Source organism: Lampris incognitus, chromosome 5 (assembly GCF_029633865.1).
Source record: "Lampris incognitus isolate fLamInc1 chromosome 5, fLamInc1.hap2, whole genome shotgun sequence".
Lineage (NCBI taxonomy): Eukaryota > Metazoa > Chordata > Actinopteri > Lampriformes > Lampridae > Lampris > Lampris incognitus.
Window position 1 is genome coordinate 41,902,211 of NC_079215.1, and position 17,885 is coordinate 41,920,095.

General features: G+C 44.1%; 1 protein-coding gene across 2 annotated transcripts in view; it reads right to left on the reverse strand.

Moving 5' to 3' along the window:
- Window positions 1-4,037: 4,037 nt before the first annotated feature.
- Window positions 4,038-17,885, reverse strand: part of slc44a2 (solute carrier family 44 member 2) — a 31,194-nt gene continuing 17,346 nt past the window's right edge. The window contains exons 8-22 of one of the 2 annotated variants that reach the window (XM_056279627.1): window positions 16,257-16,383; window positions 15,944-16,027; window positions 15,447-15,559; window positions 14,628-14,759; window positions 14,182-14,281; window positions 13,797-13,889; window positions 13,033-13,117; window positions 12,063-12,325; window positions 11,847-11,941; window positions 11,624-11,727; window positions 8,337-8,410; window positions 8,087-8,157; window positions 7,876-7,964; window positions 6,851-6,935; window positions 4,038-4,279 (exon numbers count right to left, since the gene is read on the reverse strand). In XM_056279627.1, coding sequence (XP_056135602.1) covers window positions 4,170-4,279; window positions 6,851-6,935; window positions 7,876-7,964; window positions 8,087-8,157; window positions 8,337-8,410; window positions 11,624-11,727; window positions 11,847-11,941; window positions 12,063-12,325; window positions 13,033-13,117; window positions 13,797-13,889; window positions 14,182-14,281; window positions 14,628-14,759; window positions 15,447-15,559; window positions 15,944-16,027; window positions 16,257-16,383 — 1,625 coding nt within the window. In that variant the 3' untranslated portion in view covers window positions 4,038-4,169. Of the gene's footprint in view, window positions 4,280-5,783; window positions 6,439-6,850; window positions 6,936-7,875; window positions 7,965-8,086; window positions 8,158-8,336; window positions 8,411-11,623; window positions 11,728-11,846; window positions 11,942-12,062; window positions 12,326-13,032; window positions 13,118-13,796; window positions 13,890-14,181; window positions 14,282-14,627; window positions 14,760-15,446; window positions 15,560-15,943; window positions 16,028-16,256; window positions 16,384-17,885 lie in introns of those variants that run through there. The other variant, XM_056279626.1, reaches the window with a different exon arrangement.

Sequence of the window (17,885 nt, forward strand, 5' to 3'; positions counted from 1 at the left end):
CATGCAACCGATCATTCAGTCGCTGTGGGTCTTTTTATTTGGTTTGAAGAAACCTGTGGCATATCTTAACGCTAAGCTAAGTCGTATCCCGTAGAGTAGCTATGTCCTCATTAACCCGTGTTCGAAACAATTTCATTACTAATGCCATTTCCTCGGAGGTAGCCATACCATTTACTGAGGATACTACAATAAAAAAACAACAAAACGTCAAATAAATCAGAAAAGCGCCATATAAAATACCATCCATTTACCATTTAAATAGTCAAAATCAGTCAGAATTTATTTTTTGCTGTTAGTTTAATGCCAATAAAGACCTCATCACACATTAACGACTTCACCTTATTTGACCGAGGCCGTGTCAGCCTCAAATGAACTTACCAAGAAGTTGGATCTTACGCTGCATTTCTACTATTTGTTCATGTAGGGTTTGTTTGGTAGCTTCGGCGTTAAATGACATTTTTTTTAAGTCTACTCGGCTGAAAACACATTAAACAGTACGATCGGGCAGTTCTCATCCAGTCTGTTGACCAGGTATTTTGCAAAGCTGTTGCCTGGCAACGTGTACACAAGTAAAGCGGAGCAGGCCGGCCGGACGCCGACCCGGCCTCATAGAATTCAACCCACATTACGATGACTTATTATAATTCAATGAATATCAAGAAGAAGGATTCGGCCGTCGGCCAATGTAGAGAATTGATGTGGAGATGGGACAACATATTTTTCCCCTGAAGGGACATCGAAACTGGGACGTTGGAACTACTTTTTGAGAGGGGGTTCTGTAGACGTGTTCCCTTGGTTACATGCGCCAAATGTGCGTGCGCAGATTGTGAGGCAAAAAAGGGCCACGAGTCTTGTGTTTGTAAACGTTACTACGTTGATTTCGAAGAGATCATCACGGAGACATTGATTTAAAACGAAACGGAATGCCTCACAGTTGTTGCGCTGCCGGTTGTACAAATCGCAAAGATGGTAAAAACAAGCAACTGCATTTTCATCGCATGCCGAAAGGGAAAACTCCAATCGAAAAACGAAGAAGACAGGCGTGGATTCATGCGATCCGTCGGGAGGACGTGGTCAGAAGAGCAAATATCAAACGCGAAATTTGCGGAGAAAATTTCATATCTGGTATGTATCCGTTTCTTACACAGATTAGTATTGTGATTGAACATACGTACGTAACAGCCCTAAATCTTTAAAATGTTGCCTTTTTTCAATCAGCATTTGCATCTTTGAAGGTATACTCGTGTTCCCAACGGTCTCTGCAATCGTGCCAGTGGAGGAAGCTGTTTAGCTGAAGGTGAAACAAACGTTTAAACAAGTGCAGCAGACGGAGTCATCTTGGAACTCAAAATCAGCAGCACAGGCCGTCGTTACGTGTGATTTAAACACTCACCCCCAGCTAGACACTTTACCCCACTGGCAAGACTACAGAGACCTTTGGGAACACGTGTATACCTTCAAAAATGCAAAAACTGATGGAAACCAGGTAAAACAGTGACTTTTTTGATTTACCCCTCATGGTCGTCTGTGGTAAGCTCATGTGACCCCATCTCAGAGAAAGAGATGGGTACGGATAAGGCGCAAAAGAACAACGTTGCTAGTTAATTACTGCTTAAAAGTTCCTATGCATCCTAATAAAGATGTCACTACTGTATTGGATTGTGACAGATGTGCTAGTGTAACAGAGTGTATTGTATGTGTTGTTAACCTAACATGTTATACCCCCAGAGTCAATGTGCGGAACGTTTGTTCAGCTCCTTTTCCCCCACAGTCACTTCCGTGGGTCCCCCTCTATAAAGTATGCCGCCCGCCCTAATCGCGCGCTTTTTGTGTAATACATGCGAGGGGCTGAAGAGCACATGTTAGTATTGACCGGAGGACTTTGATTCTTTTTATTTTAACCTTGTCCGAATAAACAGAGATTGCCTCCAAAGATATCCTGGTCTGGGCCAATACTTCAAACGCACGCAAGACACCACCGGTTACACTATCAATACATTGAATTGAATTCAGAAAATATAGGTCAGTAGCTTTTCCATATTAATCACACAGCCTATTTCACTTTTTTTCAAGCTAATATGTTGGCTAGTGAAACTGAGGTAATTTGACTGGTTAGCTTAGCAAAGTGATGATATGCGCTACTATGCCATTGTAACGATCACGGATGAATAGACTCGTTAGCCCTTGGCTAACGTGTCAGACCTTATAGTCGACTGGTTGACGTAGTCGCCCGTGGTGCGGGAGACCCGGGTTCGCATCCCGGCTGCGGCGGTTCCCGGGCTGCCCCTAAAGATCACGGATAACTCGCTAGCCCTTGGCTTAGGGGACCCTTCAGTCGACTGGTTAACGTAGTTGCCCGTGATATGGGAGACCCGGGTTCGCGTCCCGGCTGCGGCGGTTCCCGGCTGCCCCCCCGAACTCGCTACGTTGGTGGCAGCGGTGGGATAGTGAGACCTTCAGGCTATCGCGTGCGCCCAGAAGTGTGAGGGAGCCAATATGCTGAAGCGTGGGGTCGCGCTTCTCGAAGGAGGAGGGTAGTGTAATGACCACGGATGAATAGACTTGCTAGCCCTTGGCTAACGGGTCGGACCCTTTAGTCGACCGATTAACATAGTCGCCCGTGGTGCGAGAGACCCGAGTTTGCATCCCGGTTGCGGCGGTTTCCGTGCTGCCCCCAAATCCGCTACATTGGTGTCAGAAATTGGATGGCGAGACCGTGAGGCTATCAGAAGCATGTGGGCCCAGAAGCGTGAGGGAGCTGATATGCTCAAGCACGGGGACGCGCTTCCCGAAGGAGGGTGGGGGTGTAGTGTAGTGTAACGACCACGGATGAATAGACTCATTAGCCCTTGGCTAACGGGGCGGGCCCTTTAGTCGACTGGTTAACGTAGTCACCAGTGGTGCGGGAAACTCGGGTTCGCATCCCGGCTGCGACGGTTCCCGGGCTGCCCCCCCAATTCGTTACATTGGTGTCAAAAGTGGGATGGTGAGGCCACCGGGAGCGCGTGCGCCCAGAGGCGTGAGGGATCTGATATGCTGAAGCGCGGGGACGCGCTTCCCAAAGGAGGGGGGTAGTGTAACGATCACGGATAACTAGACTCGCTAGCCCTTGGCTAAAGGGTCGGGCGCTTTAATCGACTGGTTAATGTAGTTGCCCGTGGTACGGGAGACTCGGGTTCGCGTCCTGGCTGCGGCGGTTCCCGGCTGCCCCCCGGATTCGCTAAACTATTTGACTGTTTAGTAATGTAGCCTAAATGCAGAGGCCTATCTATTTAAGGAAAGCAATGCTTGAAACCACCTGTATCCTCCCATTAGAGTCATTCTATCTTTATTAAAACAAAACTCTCGCCATTCATTGAAATACTGGATGTAAAAAAAAATTTTTTTTAAAAGCATGAACTTTAGCCAAGTAAAAAATATAGTGCTTTCCACTTGTAATCTGTTACGGCTGTTGAAGCAACGGAAATATTTATCTTACAGAGTAACAAAATTGCTTTGGTAATTTACTTGAGAACAATGCAATATGCAAAATGCTTGATGAGGCTGAAACATAAAACATTTGGCATGCTGCTGGCAGCATCACAGGTAGATTAGAGACCCTTTAGATCCTTCACACAGGCTGTTTAACTAATAGGAATGCCCAACTTGTTAACACAGAACAAGCCAGTCGTCAAAGTACAACCAAACAGGCACTAGACCAAACTTCAAACAAAAATAAAATGGAAAAATAAAGAAAGAAAATTAATTAATGCAGCATATTAATACTTAAATATCTGTTGTTACTTTAAATTAAAAAGTGAGCTCCCATATTCCTTTGATAAAAATCTTGAGGATAAGGGGGAAAACATGTAGCAAGATAAAACAAATAAGCTCCAAATAAAGATGTTATTTCTGTATTAAATTGTGACAGATGAAATGTGCTGTTCTTCCAAAGTATCACAAATTGAAGACACACTTTATATAGCACAGATGTGGCACACTCCTGTGGTAGTTAAGCTTAACACCCCACCCCCTCCCGCCACTACAAAACTCACTCTCTCTCTCTCTCTCTCTCTCTCTCTCTCTCTCTCTCTCTCTCTCTCTCTCTCTCTCTCTCTCTCTCTCTCTCTCTCTCTCTCTCTCTCTGACACACACACACACACGCACACGCATGCATGTACAAGTTTGAGTTATTCCACAGGTTTGATCTCTTCATTAGATTTCTTAAGGATTGAGAGCAGGTTCTGGGACATGAAATATGGCCGCTCTGCTGTTCCATCATTACGTTCCAGGTCTTCCACTGTGACAAGGACAGAAGGAGATGAGAATACAAAAGAGCCTATCCACACGCTAATATTATCTAATAGCTCTTCTTATATGTATACACTGTTACTATGTTCATATCTGGAATCATTTTTGTCTCCTAACTAGGTAATTAGAAATGTACACAAGGCCCTGGCTCACCCCCCCCCCTTTTCCCCAATTGTACTTGGCCAATTACCCCACTTTTCCAAGCCGTCCCGGTCTCTGCTCCACCCCCTCTGTTGATCCGAGGAAGGCTGCAGACCACCACATGTCTCCTCCGATATGTGTGGAGTCGCCAGCCGCTTCTTTTCACCTGACAGTGAGGAGTTTCGCCAGGGGGACGTAGCACACAGAAGGATCACCCTATTTCCTCCAGCCCCCCCCCCTCCTGAACAGGTGCTCCGACTGACCAGAGGAGGCGCTAGTGCAGCAACCAGGACACATACCCACATCCGGCTTCCCACCCGCAGACAAGGCCAATTGTGTCTGTAGGGACGCCCGACCAAGCCGGAGGTAACACAGGGATTCGAGCTTGGCTCACCTTATTAAAAGATACCTAAATGAACATGCAAACTCACCTCTTTCCTTGATCCAAATGTAAAAGCACACGACATGCATACATTAACACATAACTGTAGTGATTAATGCAATTACCTTTAATCAATAAGTACATCCAGTAAACATGGAATGTCATTAGTGTCAGTGAAAAAGTTGCTTACAACATTCATATCTTGATGATCAAGAAAAGGTACAAAAGCATCCAGAGCCGTAACGTGTCAGAAGCGAAGCAGTCATTAGATATGTTCACACCATGCAGCAGTGAGAGAAGGGGAGACATAAGGACATCGATTGAGAGGAAAAAAGAGAGAGAGCGAGAGCAAGGCATGTAGGGTCAGTAAACAATTTTAAGTTTTGCAAAGTCTTAGAGGTCAAGATGGTTGCGTCATCGTAGCACAATCACAGCACTTACGCCAGTCTGGAATACCAAGGCAAGTAGGTGGAGAAACAATACATGAGATCCCATCCGAGTGAGCTATCTTGGTGGGGTCTCAACAAGCCCGAACCAATAATAAATACATGATAGACATATACAACTGCATTAACACAGTAGTTCCTTGGGAGAAAAAGGTGTAATATGTGTACTGTATATCAAATATGCCCATAACCATTTGGCTTCAGCTGGTAATGTTGTAAACGGTGAAGATAGTTCACCATTAAGACGTTTTTTTTACTGTAAACATCATATTAAGTGGTTGTGTAGTGTGTTCATTAACAGGATTAAAACAGTTAATATTAATGATAATAATCAGGCACAGGTTCAGCACTTACAATATTCTACAGATTTTCACAATTTCCAAATCGACACTGTCTAAAACCAACACAACAGAACAATATTTTTCAAGCTACAGAGAGGTACTGGGCTTTGACCATCATACAACAGCCTTCTCTGAGAAGAGAAAGGCTAAGAAGGCTTATATCATTCACATCAGCAAGGTAATCTAGTTTAGCTCAGTGTGAAGTGTACATCTAACAGGTCTGCATCACAAGTTTGTTAGGTACAGTTGCTCCTTTCAGCACATGTATTTTATATTTCAGTTTTACCGAGCGCTGTTATTTTTTTATGTCTTTGCCAATACATTAACCCTAATGCCTACTCTTGTGGTGGTGAGGTAGTATCCTCTTTTTTTGCCTCCTGTTTCTCCTCTCCCTTATCATCGGTCTCTGCTTCCTCAGCCTCCACAGGTGTAGGTGCCTCTTCACTGGGCTTATCGTCATCTTTCGACTCCTGCACTCCCTCCACCTCACCCTCTTCTGGTCCCTCTTTCTTTTCACCCTCGTCCAGTTGTCTGACCTCCTCTTCCTCCTTCCGTGGTATATCGGTCCCTGCCTTGGACTGCAGGGGCTGCTCCTCTTCGTTTTCGTTGTCCTGCTTCAGCACATCCTGCTGCTTCAGTTGGACCTCTCCGTCTTGCTCGTGGAGAGGAATTTCCTCCTCCACCTTCACCTGGTCCACCAGCTGTCCAGAATTGGCCTGCTCTGTGCCATCCTGCTCTTCTTCCTCCATCCTCTTCACTTTTGAGAGAATCTCGTGGAGCTCAGGGGACATGAAGTAAGGCCGTTCGGAGGAGCCATCGTTTCTCTCCAAGTCCTCACCTTTTGAGCAGGCGTGTATGGTGTCAATGTTCGTGGTGTGTGTGTGTGTGTGTGTGTGTGTGTGTGTGTGTGTGTGTGTGTGTGTGTGTGTGTGTGTGTGTGTGTGTGTGTGTGTTCATGTTTGATCGGGTTAGTGGCAAAGTAGAACAATATGAGATAATGTACCAAAACAGATAAGGTGTGAAAATAAAGAGAAAGGTGAAATAAAGAGGGGAGAGATGAGAAAATAAGAAGAAAAGTCAGAAACATGGCAAGAACAGGAGGAGGCCAGCAGCTCAGACTTAGATAGTTGTATGAGAGATTAAACAGAGGGCAAGGCGATAAAAAGACCCTGTCAGATAAGAAATCTCATGGGGAACACTGAAACTAACCATTGTATCACTAAATTCAATGATGATTAAGAGTTACTCACAGAAGCAGAGGAAGAGCGTGTCTACACACATGGCGTACACACTGAAGAACCCATGGGCGATGAGGTAGGATCCCACAACCACCGTCTTGGCAAAGAGAACCATAATGTTATAACGTAACACTTCTACTGTAGCATCATGTACACTGTTAGGAACACAGGGAGCACAGTTTTTTTTGAGGGGGGGGGGCTTCCCCCCCCTTGTTCCTCCCCAGTTGTACTTGGACAATTACCGTATCTTCTGAGCCGTCCCGGCCATTGCTCCAACCCCTCTGCCAATCCAGGGAGAGCTGCAGACTACCACATGCCTCCTCCGATACATGTGGAGTTGCCAGCCGCTTCTTTTCACCTGACAATGAGTTTCTCCAGGGGACGTAGCACGTGGGAGGATCACACTATTCCTCCCAGTTCCCCCTCCCCCCTGAACAGGCGCCCCAACCGACCAGAGGAGGTGCTAGTGCAGCGACCAGGACACATACCCACATCCAGCTTCCCACCCACAGACACAGCCAATTGTGTCTGTAGGGATGCCTGACCAAGCCAGAGGTAACACAGGGATTCGAACTGGCGATCCCCGTGTTGGTCGGCAACAGAATAGACCGCTACACTACCCAGATGATCACAGAGTTTTATATCTCAGCCAAACACTAGACAAGAAGGTTTTCACTCCAGCTTAACACAACACTTAAAGGTTTAATTTCCAGCTATACAGTACACCAAGAGGTTTTCACTTTGACCAAAAACTGTCTTGAAGGAGATGCCTCGCTACTTTCGTGACAAGGCGAATCCAGGCCGAACCACTGCTTTTTCCGACACACCCACAGACGCATTCATGTGACGAACACAAGCTGACTCTGCCCCCCTCCCGAAGACAGCGTTGCCAATTATTGCTGCTTCATCGAGTCCGGCCATAGTCGGATCTGACGAGACCGAGGCGCGAACCCCGGTCCCCAGTGGGCAACTGCATCAACACAAAGCCGATGCTTACACCACTACAGCACCACAGACCCAACATAGTGGTTTCTTACCAGTATGGGCACCCAGTAGTAGTTGAGTGACGGGGCGGCCTCTTCTATGGCTTTGATCCTTCCCGAGAAGAAGAAGAAAGAGCAGATCCCTGAAAAGAAAGATATTTGTAAATTTTTACTGACTTTAAAGTGGAATGCAAATTAACGCTCAGACAAACCTCTAGTGAGGTTTAGAAAATAAGACTTTAATACAAAAAGGAAGTTTCCATACCCACGACTCCAACGATGAGGAGCTTCCCAAGAAACAGCAGGAAGTCAGTCACTTTGTCTAAAACAGCAACCCTGTATGGAGAGGTGAAACGATGTTGGCCATGAAATAACATGAGAAATTAAACAGGTAACTGGATGAGATGTTGGTGTTAAATCTAAGAATTGTAGGAGCCACTGTAATTTAGACAACATTGCTTTGACGTAACCTTTGTCACATCTCTCGGCTTGTCTGTTGTGTTTTGAATGCCCACCTGATAATGTTCCTCATGAGAAGGAAGAAGGCATCTCGAGCTGAGGTACAGAAGCTTTTGCCATAGATGGCAATCTAGAGAGGCAAAATTTGAAATAATTTTACACAGTGTCCAGACCTGGGGCTTCAAAACTTTGCATGGATTCTGTACTAAAGTTGTGTATGCACAAAACAAGAAAACTGTGTAGATTAAAAAAATAATTGGATTTATGAAACCTTGCACATGCCAAATCCATTAATTTCCCTTCACAAACACTCACACACAGCACCATGGTTGTGTACAGGGATGGTGAATCCATACATTGTAATTAGCAGAGGTGTGGACTCGAGTCACATGACTTAGAGTCAAATCAGACTCAAGTCACAAATTTGATGACTTAAGACTTGACAAAATTGAAAAGACTTGCAACTTGACTTTGACTTGACCACCGGTGACTTGTGACTTCACTTGGACTTGAACTTTTTGACTTGAAAGACTTGGTACCTTCTCCAAGCCCAAAGATAAAATGCTTTTAAAAAGGGAGCAGCCAGTCAACTCTTCATTTCCATAATTACAGATCCACTTTGAATCAATCTGTAATAAATACACATTTTAAAAAGAGTTAATGATTTGTGTAAATTTATCATATTAACTATTACTCTTGTTACTGTTGTTAAAATTTTGAAATGGTATTAAATTTGATGAAGGGCACATAATGACTTGTTTAGGACTTGAAACTCAAAGTGTATCACTGGGACTTGCCTGTTTGACTTGTGACTTGAGTGTCAAGACTTGAGACTTACTTGTGATTTGGAAAACAACAAATTGGTCCCACCTCTGGTAATTACACATAATTCAAAAAGCATCAAATCATAGAAGGAACATGATAAACTACCTATACAACTAGATAGATAAAGACTACAACTGTATTATTTGATACTGCTGATACTTGTTTCAAAACAATTGTACTGACAGTTTGGAATATGTTGAGAGAAAAGGCAATGAAGCTTTATTTCACTGCTTTACCATAAGAGTCCCAAATTTCCCCATTGTTCCCAAATTGTGCATACATATAGGTCAAAGTTTGCATGGTGATACACACGTTCTCTCATCTAGTTTACTTTTTGGAAATCCTGTATATGCCTGGGAAACTGCGTACGCAAAGGTTTTGGCATATATACACTACCGTTCAAAAGTTTGGGATCACCCAAACAATTTTGTGTTTTCCATGAAAAGTCACACTTATTCACCACCATATGTTGTGAAATGAATAGAAAATAGAGTCAAGACATTGACAAGGTTAGAAATAATGATTTGTATTTGAAATAAGATTTTTTTTACATCAAACTTTGCTTTCGTCAAAGAATCCTCCATTTGCAGCAATTACAGCATTGCAGACCTTTGGCATTCTAGCTGTTAATTTGTTGAGGTAATCTGGAGAAATTGCACCCCACGCTTCCAGAAGCAGCTCCCACAAGTTGGATTGGTTGGATGGGCACTTCTTGCGTACCATACGGTCAAGCTGCTCCCACAACAGCTCAATGGGGTTCAGATCTGGTGACTGCGCTGGCCACTCCATTACCGATAGAATACCAGCTGCCTGCTTCTGCTCTAAATAGTTCTTGCACAATTTGGAGGTGTGTTTAGGGTCATTGTCCTGTTGTAGGATGAAATTGGCTCCAATCAAGCGCTGTCCACTGGGTATGGCATGGCGTTGCAAAATGGAGTGATAGCCTTCCTTATTCAGAATCCCTTTTACCCTGTACAAATCTCCCACCTTACCAGCACCAAAGCAACCCCAGACCATCACATTACCTCCACCATGCGTAACAGATGGCGTCAGGCATTCTTCCAGCATCTTTTCATTTGTTCTGCGTCTCACAAACGTTCTTCTTTGTGATCCAAACACCTCAAACTTGGATTCATCCGTCCACAACACTTTTTTCCAGTCTTCCTCTGTCCAATGTCTGTGTTCTTTTGCCCATCTTAATCTTTTTCTTCTATTGGTCAGTCTCAGATATGGCTTTTTCTTTGCCACTCTGCCCTGAAGCCCAGAATCCCGCAGCCGCCTCTTCACTGTAGATGTTGACACTGGTGTTTTGCGGGTACTATTTAATGAAGATGCCAGTTGGGGACCTGTGAGGCGTCTGTTTCTCAAACTAGAGACTCTAATGTACTTATCTTCTTGCTCAGTTGTGCAACGCGGCCTCCCACTTCTTTTTCTACTCTGGTTAGAGCCTGTTTGTGCTGTCCTCTGAAGGGAGTAGTACACACCGGTGTAGGAAATCTTCAATTTCTTAGCAATTTCTCGCATGGAATAGCCTTCATTTCTAAGAACAAGAATAGACTGTCGAGTTTCAGATGAAAGTTCTCTTTTTCTGGCCATTTTGAGCGTTTAATTGACCCCACAAATGTGATGCTCCAGAAACTCAATCTGCTCAAAGGAAGGTCAGTTTTGTAGCTTCTGTAACGAGCTAAACTGTTTTCAGATGTGTGAACATGATTGCACAAGGGTTTTCTAATCATCAATTAGCCTTCTGAGCCAATGAGCAAACACATTGTACCATTAGAACACTGGAGTGATAGTTGCTTGAAATGGGCCTCTATACACCTATGTAGATATTGCACCAAAAACCAGACATTTGCAGCTAGAATAGTCATTTACCACATTAGCAATGTATAGAGTGTATTTCTTTAAAGTTAAAACTAGTTTAAAGTTATCTTCATTGAACAGTACAGTGCTTTTCCTTCAAAAATATGGACATTTCAATGTGATCCCAAACTTTTGAACGGTAGTGTATGTAATGTTTTTTGTTTTTCTCTTTTTCTCCCCTATTTCATCCAGCCAATTACCCCACTCTTCCGAGCCATCCCGGTCACTGCTCCACCCCATCTGCTGATCCGGGGAGGGATGCAGACGACTACATGCCTCCTCTGATACATGTGGAGTCGCCAGCCAATTCTTTTCACCTGACAGTGAGGAGTTTCACCAGGGGGCTGTAGCGCATGGGAGGATCACGCTATTCCCTCCGGTTCCCCCTCCCCCCTGAACAGGTGCCTCGACTGACCAGAGGAAGCGCTAGTGCAGTGACCAGGACACATACCCACATCCGGCTTCCCACCCGCAAACATGGCCAGTTGTGCCTGTAGGGACGCCTGACCAAGCCGGAGGTAACACGGAGATTCGAACCGGTGATCTTCGTGTTGGTAGGCAACGGAAGAGACTGCCAGGCCACCTGGACACCCCATGTATGTAATGTTTAAACATGAGCTCAATTAGGCAGCTCTATGCAATGTAAAATGCTCACCATGATGTAAGCGTTCCTGTTGAGGAACTTGATGAACTTTTCCAGGCACCAGAAGCAACACTTTAGGCAGCTCAGCAGAAACTTGGCAAACTTGTTTTGGGCACCTAACAGGTTAGGAGAATATTTTAATGTATGGATATTATTCATAAATGTGTGAACTCAACCCCTTGCCTCAACCTAACCGGTCGGCATATTAAGTCAGTCAAATTTTATCATTTCTAACCTTTCAACTTGTGATCCAGATATTCTAGGATGACCCTGATAACCTGAACCAGGGACAGGATCAGAGAGCCGAAGGCAAGGGAACCCGTGTGGTATCTGGACAAAAAGGGTGGTCAGGGTCCAAAAAGAAGAAAGAGATGATGAGGGTAACAGAGGATTAGAAAAATAAAGTAATGGTGTTATACGCAAACACAAGTACAAACATCCAATTTCTAACCTAAGAGCCCGTCCCAGGGAGGAGAAGATGGGGTACGCAGGAATGTCATTGGGTTTCTTGAAGGCCCAGTAGTAAGAGGCAAAGGCCCCTGACAAGGTCACCTGGCCCAGCGCTGTCACAAAGTTGGCGCACCAGAAGAAGAGGAAGACATTGTAGAATTGGAACAGGATGAGGTATTTGTGATACAGGGTCTCACCGCCATAGAAAGCAAACAGGCATTCAGCATCAGGACACTGGGCTGAAATGTTGGAGGTGTTAAAGGTCTGTGGAAAACAGTAATTTTTAAATTAGAAAGCATGACTGTACAGAACAGTAGCACAGGTCATTTGTGATTTTGCAAGCAACAGTTAAGCTAGGGACAAATCACAACAAACCACATTGTATAAAAATGCCGATACCAGGCATAATAAGTATAACAGCATTGTACATTGTGGCTGAAAAGACCTATCTTTTATGTATTTGTATTTGTACTGAGATGCTAAAGTGAGTGGTTGAAGCAGTTGGGGCAGCTGGGTTGAAAATTTACAGCTAGGTTTGGAAAATGATGAAATCAAATTTGCACAATACTAGAACTTTTATTTTCTTTTATTAATTGGCTTCTGCCTGATGAAGAACACACAATTTGGCGCAATGATTTTCTGAAGTGCTGTGAACTGTGATGAAGTTTAATAGTCCACAGTCTTTGAATGCCCACGGGTGGCATGGAAAAAAGCCATTGATGTGGCTGTGTATAGGGCAAAAAGTTGATTCTGATTCTGAATTCTCATTCCTTTAACTTCATTTGTGTGATGTACCAGAAAATAAATTGTGAGTAAACCTCAGTTTTGAGTACTTAAATGACTTTATACTTCTTTCTGTACCTAAAGATGTGGGTGGCTTGTTTGCTTGGCAATGTCTCTGTTGCTTTGAGCATCACGCAAACCTGATCAATGAGCAGATATTAACATGGCTCTAACAATTAGTGACATACCTTAGGATCGCAGATCTCTCTTGAGTACTCACAGTCCGAGTTGTTGAATACTTTATAGACCTGCTTATTAGACGTGGATAAGAAGCTGGAGGAGCTGGTCAAGGAAACTGTGATACAGATGGAGCATATCTTGGAATAGCAAACTTCCAGCCTAAACTACGTGGACTAAAATAAAAAGGGTCAAGTGCACACATGTCAAAGAGCCAGATTATGGGGCGTTCAGGTAGCGTGGCGGTCTATTCTGTCTCCTACCAACATGGGGGTCGCCAGTTCGAATCCCCGTGTTACCGCCGGCTTGGTCGGGTGTCCCTACAGACACAATTGGCCATGTCTGCAGGTGGGAAGCCGTATGTGGGTATGTGTCCTAGTCGCTGCACTAGCGCCTCCTCTGGTTGGTCAGGGCACCTGTTCGGGGGGGAATAGCGTGATCCTCCCAGGTGCTACATCCCCCTTGTGATCTCCTCACTGTCAGGTGAAAAGAAGCGGCTGGCGACTCCACATGTATCAGAGGAGGCATGTGGTAGTCTGCAGCCCTCCCCGGATTGGCAGAGGGGTTGGAGCAGTGACAAGGATGGCTTGGGAAAATAGGGTAATTGGCCAAGTGCAATTGGGGAGAAAAAGGGGGAAATGTCAAAATAAAAAAACAAAAAAAAAGCTAGACCAGTCTCTAGCGTACGTATCTCATATGAATTATAGTATAGTCATGCAATAATATATTTGATTTCACTTTCTTTTTAACTAGCATTGAATAAACACAAGGATACACAGCTGTGATGGCCCAGTAAGAGATCACCACTGCCAGAAGGGCAAAGGTCAACAGTGGGTAGAACAGTGATGACATCACATGTCCAACAGCTCTACAGGAGAAAACAGTGTCCAAGAAAATGTAAAAAAAACATACAGATAACGCTTGATAGTGAATTTCCTAAACCCAAGCAAAACCACAAGCACTTTTAACATTTCTAACAAGATAGTAGTATACTGTCTCATAGTTTCATCAACACAAACAACCAAACAAACTGATCTTTTTTCCCCACAGTGAAGGAAAATGTGCCTTACAAATAAAACTCAATAACCATCACTGCTACACGAACATGACCTGCTACAGATCATCAAAACAACAAGACTAGACAGGAGTCTAACACCAACCTGCTGGCCTCCTTGATGAGGGCGATAGCGATGAGGATTCGCTTTCTGAGGAAGATGAGAAGCAAGATGATCACCACCTCCACAATTGCCAGGATGATCACTGGGATGTTGACAGGAAGAAATTGATCACAGCAGGTTAGAGCAAAGACACTGATGTAAAGCCCGTTTCACTCAGACCCTCTTTCATTGTGTCCATAGTGCTTGTATGTGATTCAAGATTCAAAACTTTATTGCCATGTCAACAGAATTGATTGGAATTTGTCTTCGTGTGCTCACTTAAACACACAAAAACCACATAGAACCACTCACTTATGAAGCCTGTAATATATTAATCCAAGACAAATAAATAGATAAAATCCCTGGGTGTGGAAGAGGGGGCGTGTATGTATACTGGATGAAAATACTTTGACCTAAAAGTGATATAAAGGTTTTTGAATGGTGCTCACTGAAGGCCAGCCAGGTCTGTCTTATCTGCAGGTAGACAGAAAAGTCAGTCTGCAGGCCAAGGTCCCGGATGGTGACATCTGCTCCAGGTTCCCCCTTCAGACTAGCAAACTCCATGTAGCAGTGGAAAATGCCTAGCAAACACACACACACACACACACACACACACACACACACACACACACACACACACACACACACACACACACACGAGATTTTAGTCATTATCAGTGAGGTTTGGGGAAATAGTTGACAAAACAATGACACATTTCCCAACACATAAGGGAAGTCGCCCATCAAGATGTAATGTTTTTTTGGGGGGGGGGGGATTCCCCCCCTTTTTTTCCAATTGTACTTGTCCAATTACCCCACTCTTCCAAGCCTTCCCGGTCGCTGCTCCACCCCCTCTGCCGATCCGGGAAGGGCTGCAGACTACCACATGCCTCCTCCTATACATGTGGAGTCGCCAGCCACTTCTTTTCACCTGACAGTGAGGAGTTTCACCAGGGGGATATAGCACGTGGGAGGATCACGCTATTCCCCCTAGCTCCCCCTCCCCTCTGAACAGGTAACCGAGCGACCAGAGGAGGCGCAAGTGCAGCGACCAGGACACATACCCACATCCGGCTTCTCACCAACTGTGTCTGTAGGGATGCCCGACCAAGCCGGAGGTAACACGGGTATTTGAACTGGTGATCCCCATGTTGGTAGGCAACGGAATAGACCACAAAATGTGATTTTTGAACATTTATTTGTTTTATACTTTCAGCTAAATCAGCACATTCTCAAACTGCCACCATCTTATCTCTGCAATGACTTACCATAACCAATGACCAGGATTACCAAGATGATCATGACCCATACCATGATACCTGCCAGGAACCGCAGCAAGACAATGAAGATCAGGCTGACAAACATGGCTATCACCAGACCACTGCGGGGGGGGGGGGGGGGGGTAGACCAGATGAGAGCATTAATACTACTTACCATCTTAACCTTGCAAAAGCCTGAGACAGTGGAGGGCAATACACACTTTCTTCAAGATACTGGGTTCAAACAGATCAGTGAGTATAAGTCCAAGTCAAATGCTTTCTCACATGCTCTGATTTAAACATTTACAAACTAATAAATGTATGTTTCTGAGCAATTGATGATGCCCTTTTATATCCCCTATTAGCTACCACACCAATTTACTATAAAAACTTGTTATTAAATGTGAAAAAAATTGGATCTTCTTTACATGCACAAACTGTCAGATTGTTTGTGGTTATGTGTTCTGCTGTCATGACTGAAATAAACAGAAAATAGCCAGACTCACAGTAAAATCCAGTGCCAAGACTGAGTGTAGTCTTCAAAGATCCTCATGGCCACCTGGCGAGCCTCCAGAACCACATTGGACTTCCTGTAATAAATACCAGTTTGTTAAACCCCTTTACAAGCTTCTGGTTTGCTGTGACTGCGTGAGCAAATGAGTAGTGTTGTATTTAAGCTTTATCTGAAGACCATATTTTGAATCCTCTATGTGCTAAATTGGAAAAGCTTAACAGAAGTTGTAGATTTGTTTTTCCCTCTTGAGATGGTGGTTTTGGAATAGTGCAATGCTGCAATGCCATATTATAAAGCAGACTCACTTTGATGCTTCTAACAGTTGCGTGGCATTAACATGGTCCCCCTCTCCATCATCAAATGTGGTCTCATTGCCGACCACCACCACTCCACCTTTCATTGTTCCCAAGGCAGGCAGACAGCGACGCGTAACTGAAGGGAGAGAAGGGGCTTTAATCCACCAGTGATTACAGAAAATGAGGGAGGTTGGAAGTATATTCAAACTTCGAAAATTAGGATGTGTATCGACAAGAATTTGGCAGTACGATTCGTATCACAATACAGATGTCATGATTCAATAGATTGTGATAAAACAAACACTGGGATGCACTGCAATATTTTGTAAAAATTTTAGAAAAACATCATAAAGAAAACACCTCAACATATGTAAAATCAGAGTAATCACAACCATCACTAGCAGGCATTGCCACGCCTGTCGTTGTGGTTCAGTGCAGCCCTGTTGGAATACCACTTCTGCTATCTAGTGGTCAGAGATGGAAACAACACAATGAAGCAATGCCACTACTTTTGATGCTGTATTTTTGAAAACAGATACAATATTATGAAAGATAGTATCACGATACTCATGTGTGTTATATATATTTTTTATTTTTTTTTACATATACTATATATGAAATATTCATTCCTATTCGCCATGTGAATTTGTATGTAGTGATGCTTATACATGTTATCTTACACAACGAAAATCTACAGGAATAGATGCAGAAAGGCTTTCCTGGCTCCCAGGCAATGTTAGTGTTATGAAATCTGAAATCTAGCCATTATTGCTGTGAATACCTATCCTTGCCCTGTTTGGTTTATCTCTTTGGATGGCATATGCAGAAGTCCCTGTCTTTTCCTTTAGGCAGTTTTTTTAAACACTAAGCATACTCAGAGTAGCCAAAAAGGTCTACACTATACACTACTACTACTACAACTACTACTACTACTACTACTACTACTTTCAGCTGCTCCCGTTAGGGGTCGTTACAGCAGACCATCCATTTCCATCTCTTCCTTTCCTCTGCATCTTCCTCTGTCATGCCGCCCACCTGCATGTCCTCTCTCACCACATCCATAAACCTCCTCTTTTCCACTTCCCTGGCAGCGCCATATTCAACATCCGTCTCCCAATATACCCAGCATCTCTCCTCCACGTGTCCAAATAATCTCAATCTTGCTTCTCTTGCTTTGTCTCCAAACCGTCCAACCTGAGCTGTCCCTCTAATATACTCATTCCTAATCCTGTCCTTCTTCGTCACTCCCAACGAAAATCTTAGCATCTTCAACTCTGCCACCTCCAGCTCCATCTCCTGTCTTTTCGTCAGTGCCACCATCTTCAAACCATACAACATAGCTGATCTCACTACCATCTTGTAAACCTTCCTTTTAACTCTTGCTGGTACCCTTCTGTTGCAAATCACTCCTGACACTCTTCTCCACCCACTCCACCCTGCCTGCACTCTCTTCTTCACTTCTCTTCTGCACTCCCCGTTACTTTGAACAGTTCACCCCAAGTATTTAAACTCATCCACCTTCATCACCTCTACACGCTGCATCCTCACCATTCTGCTGTCCTCTGTCTCATTCACGCATATGTATTCCGTCTTCCTCCTACTGACTTGCATTCCCCTTCTTCCAGTGTACACCTCCAG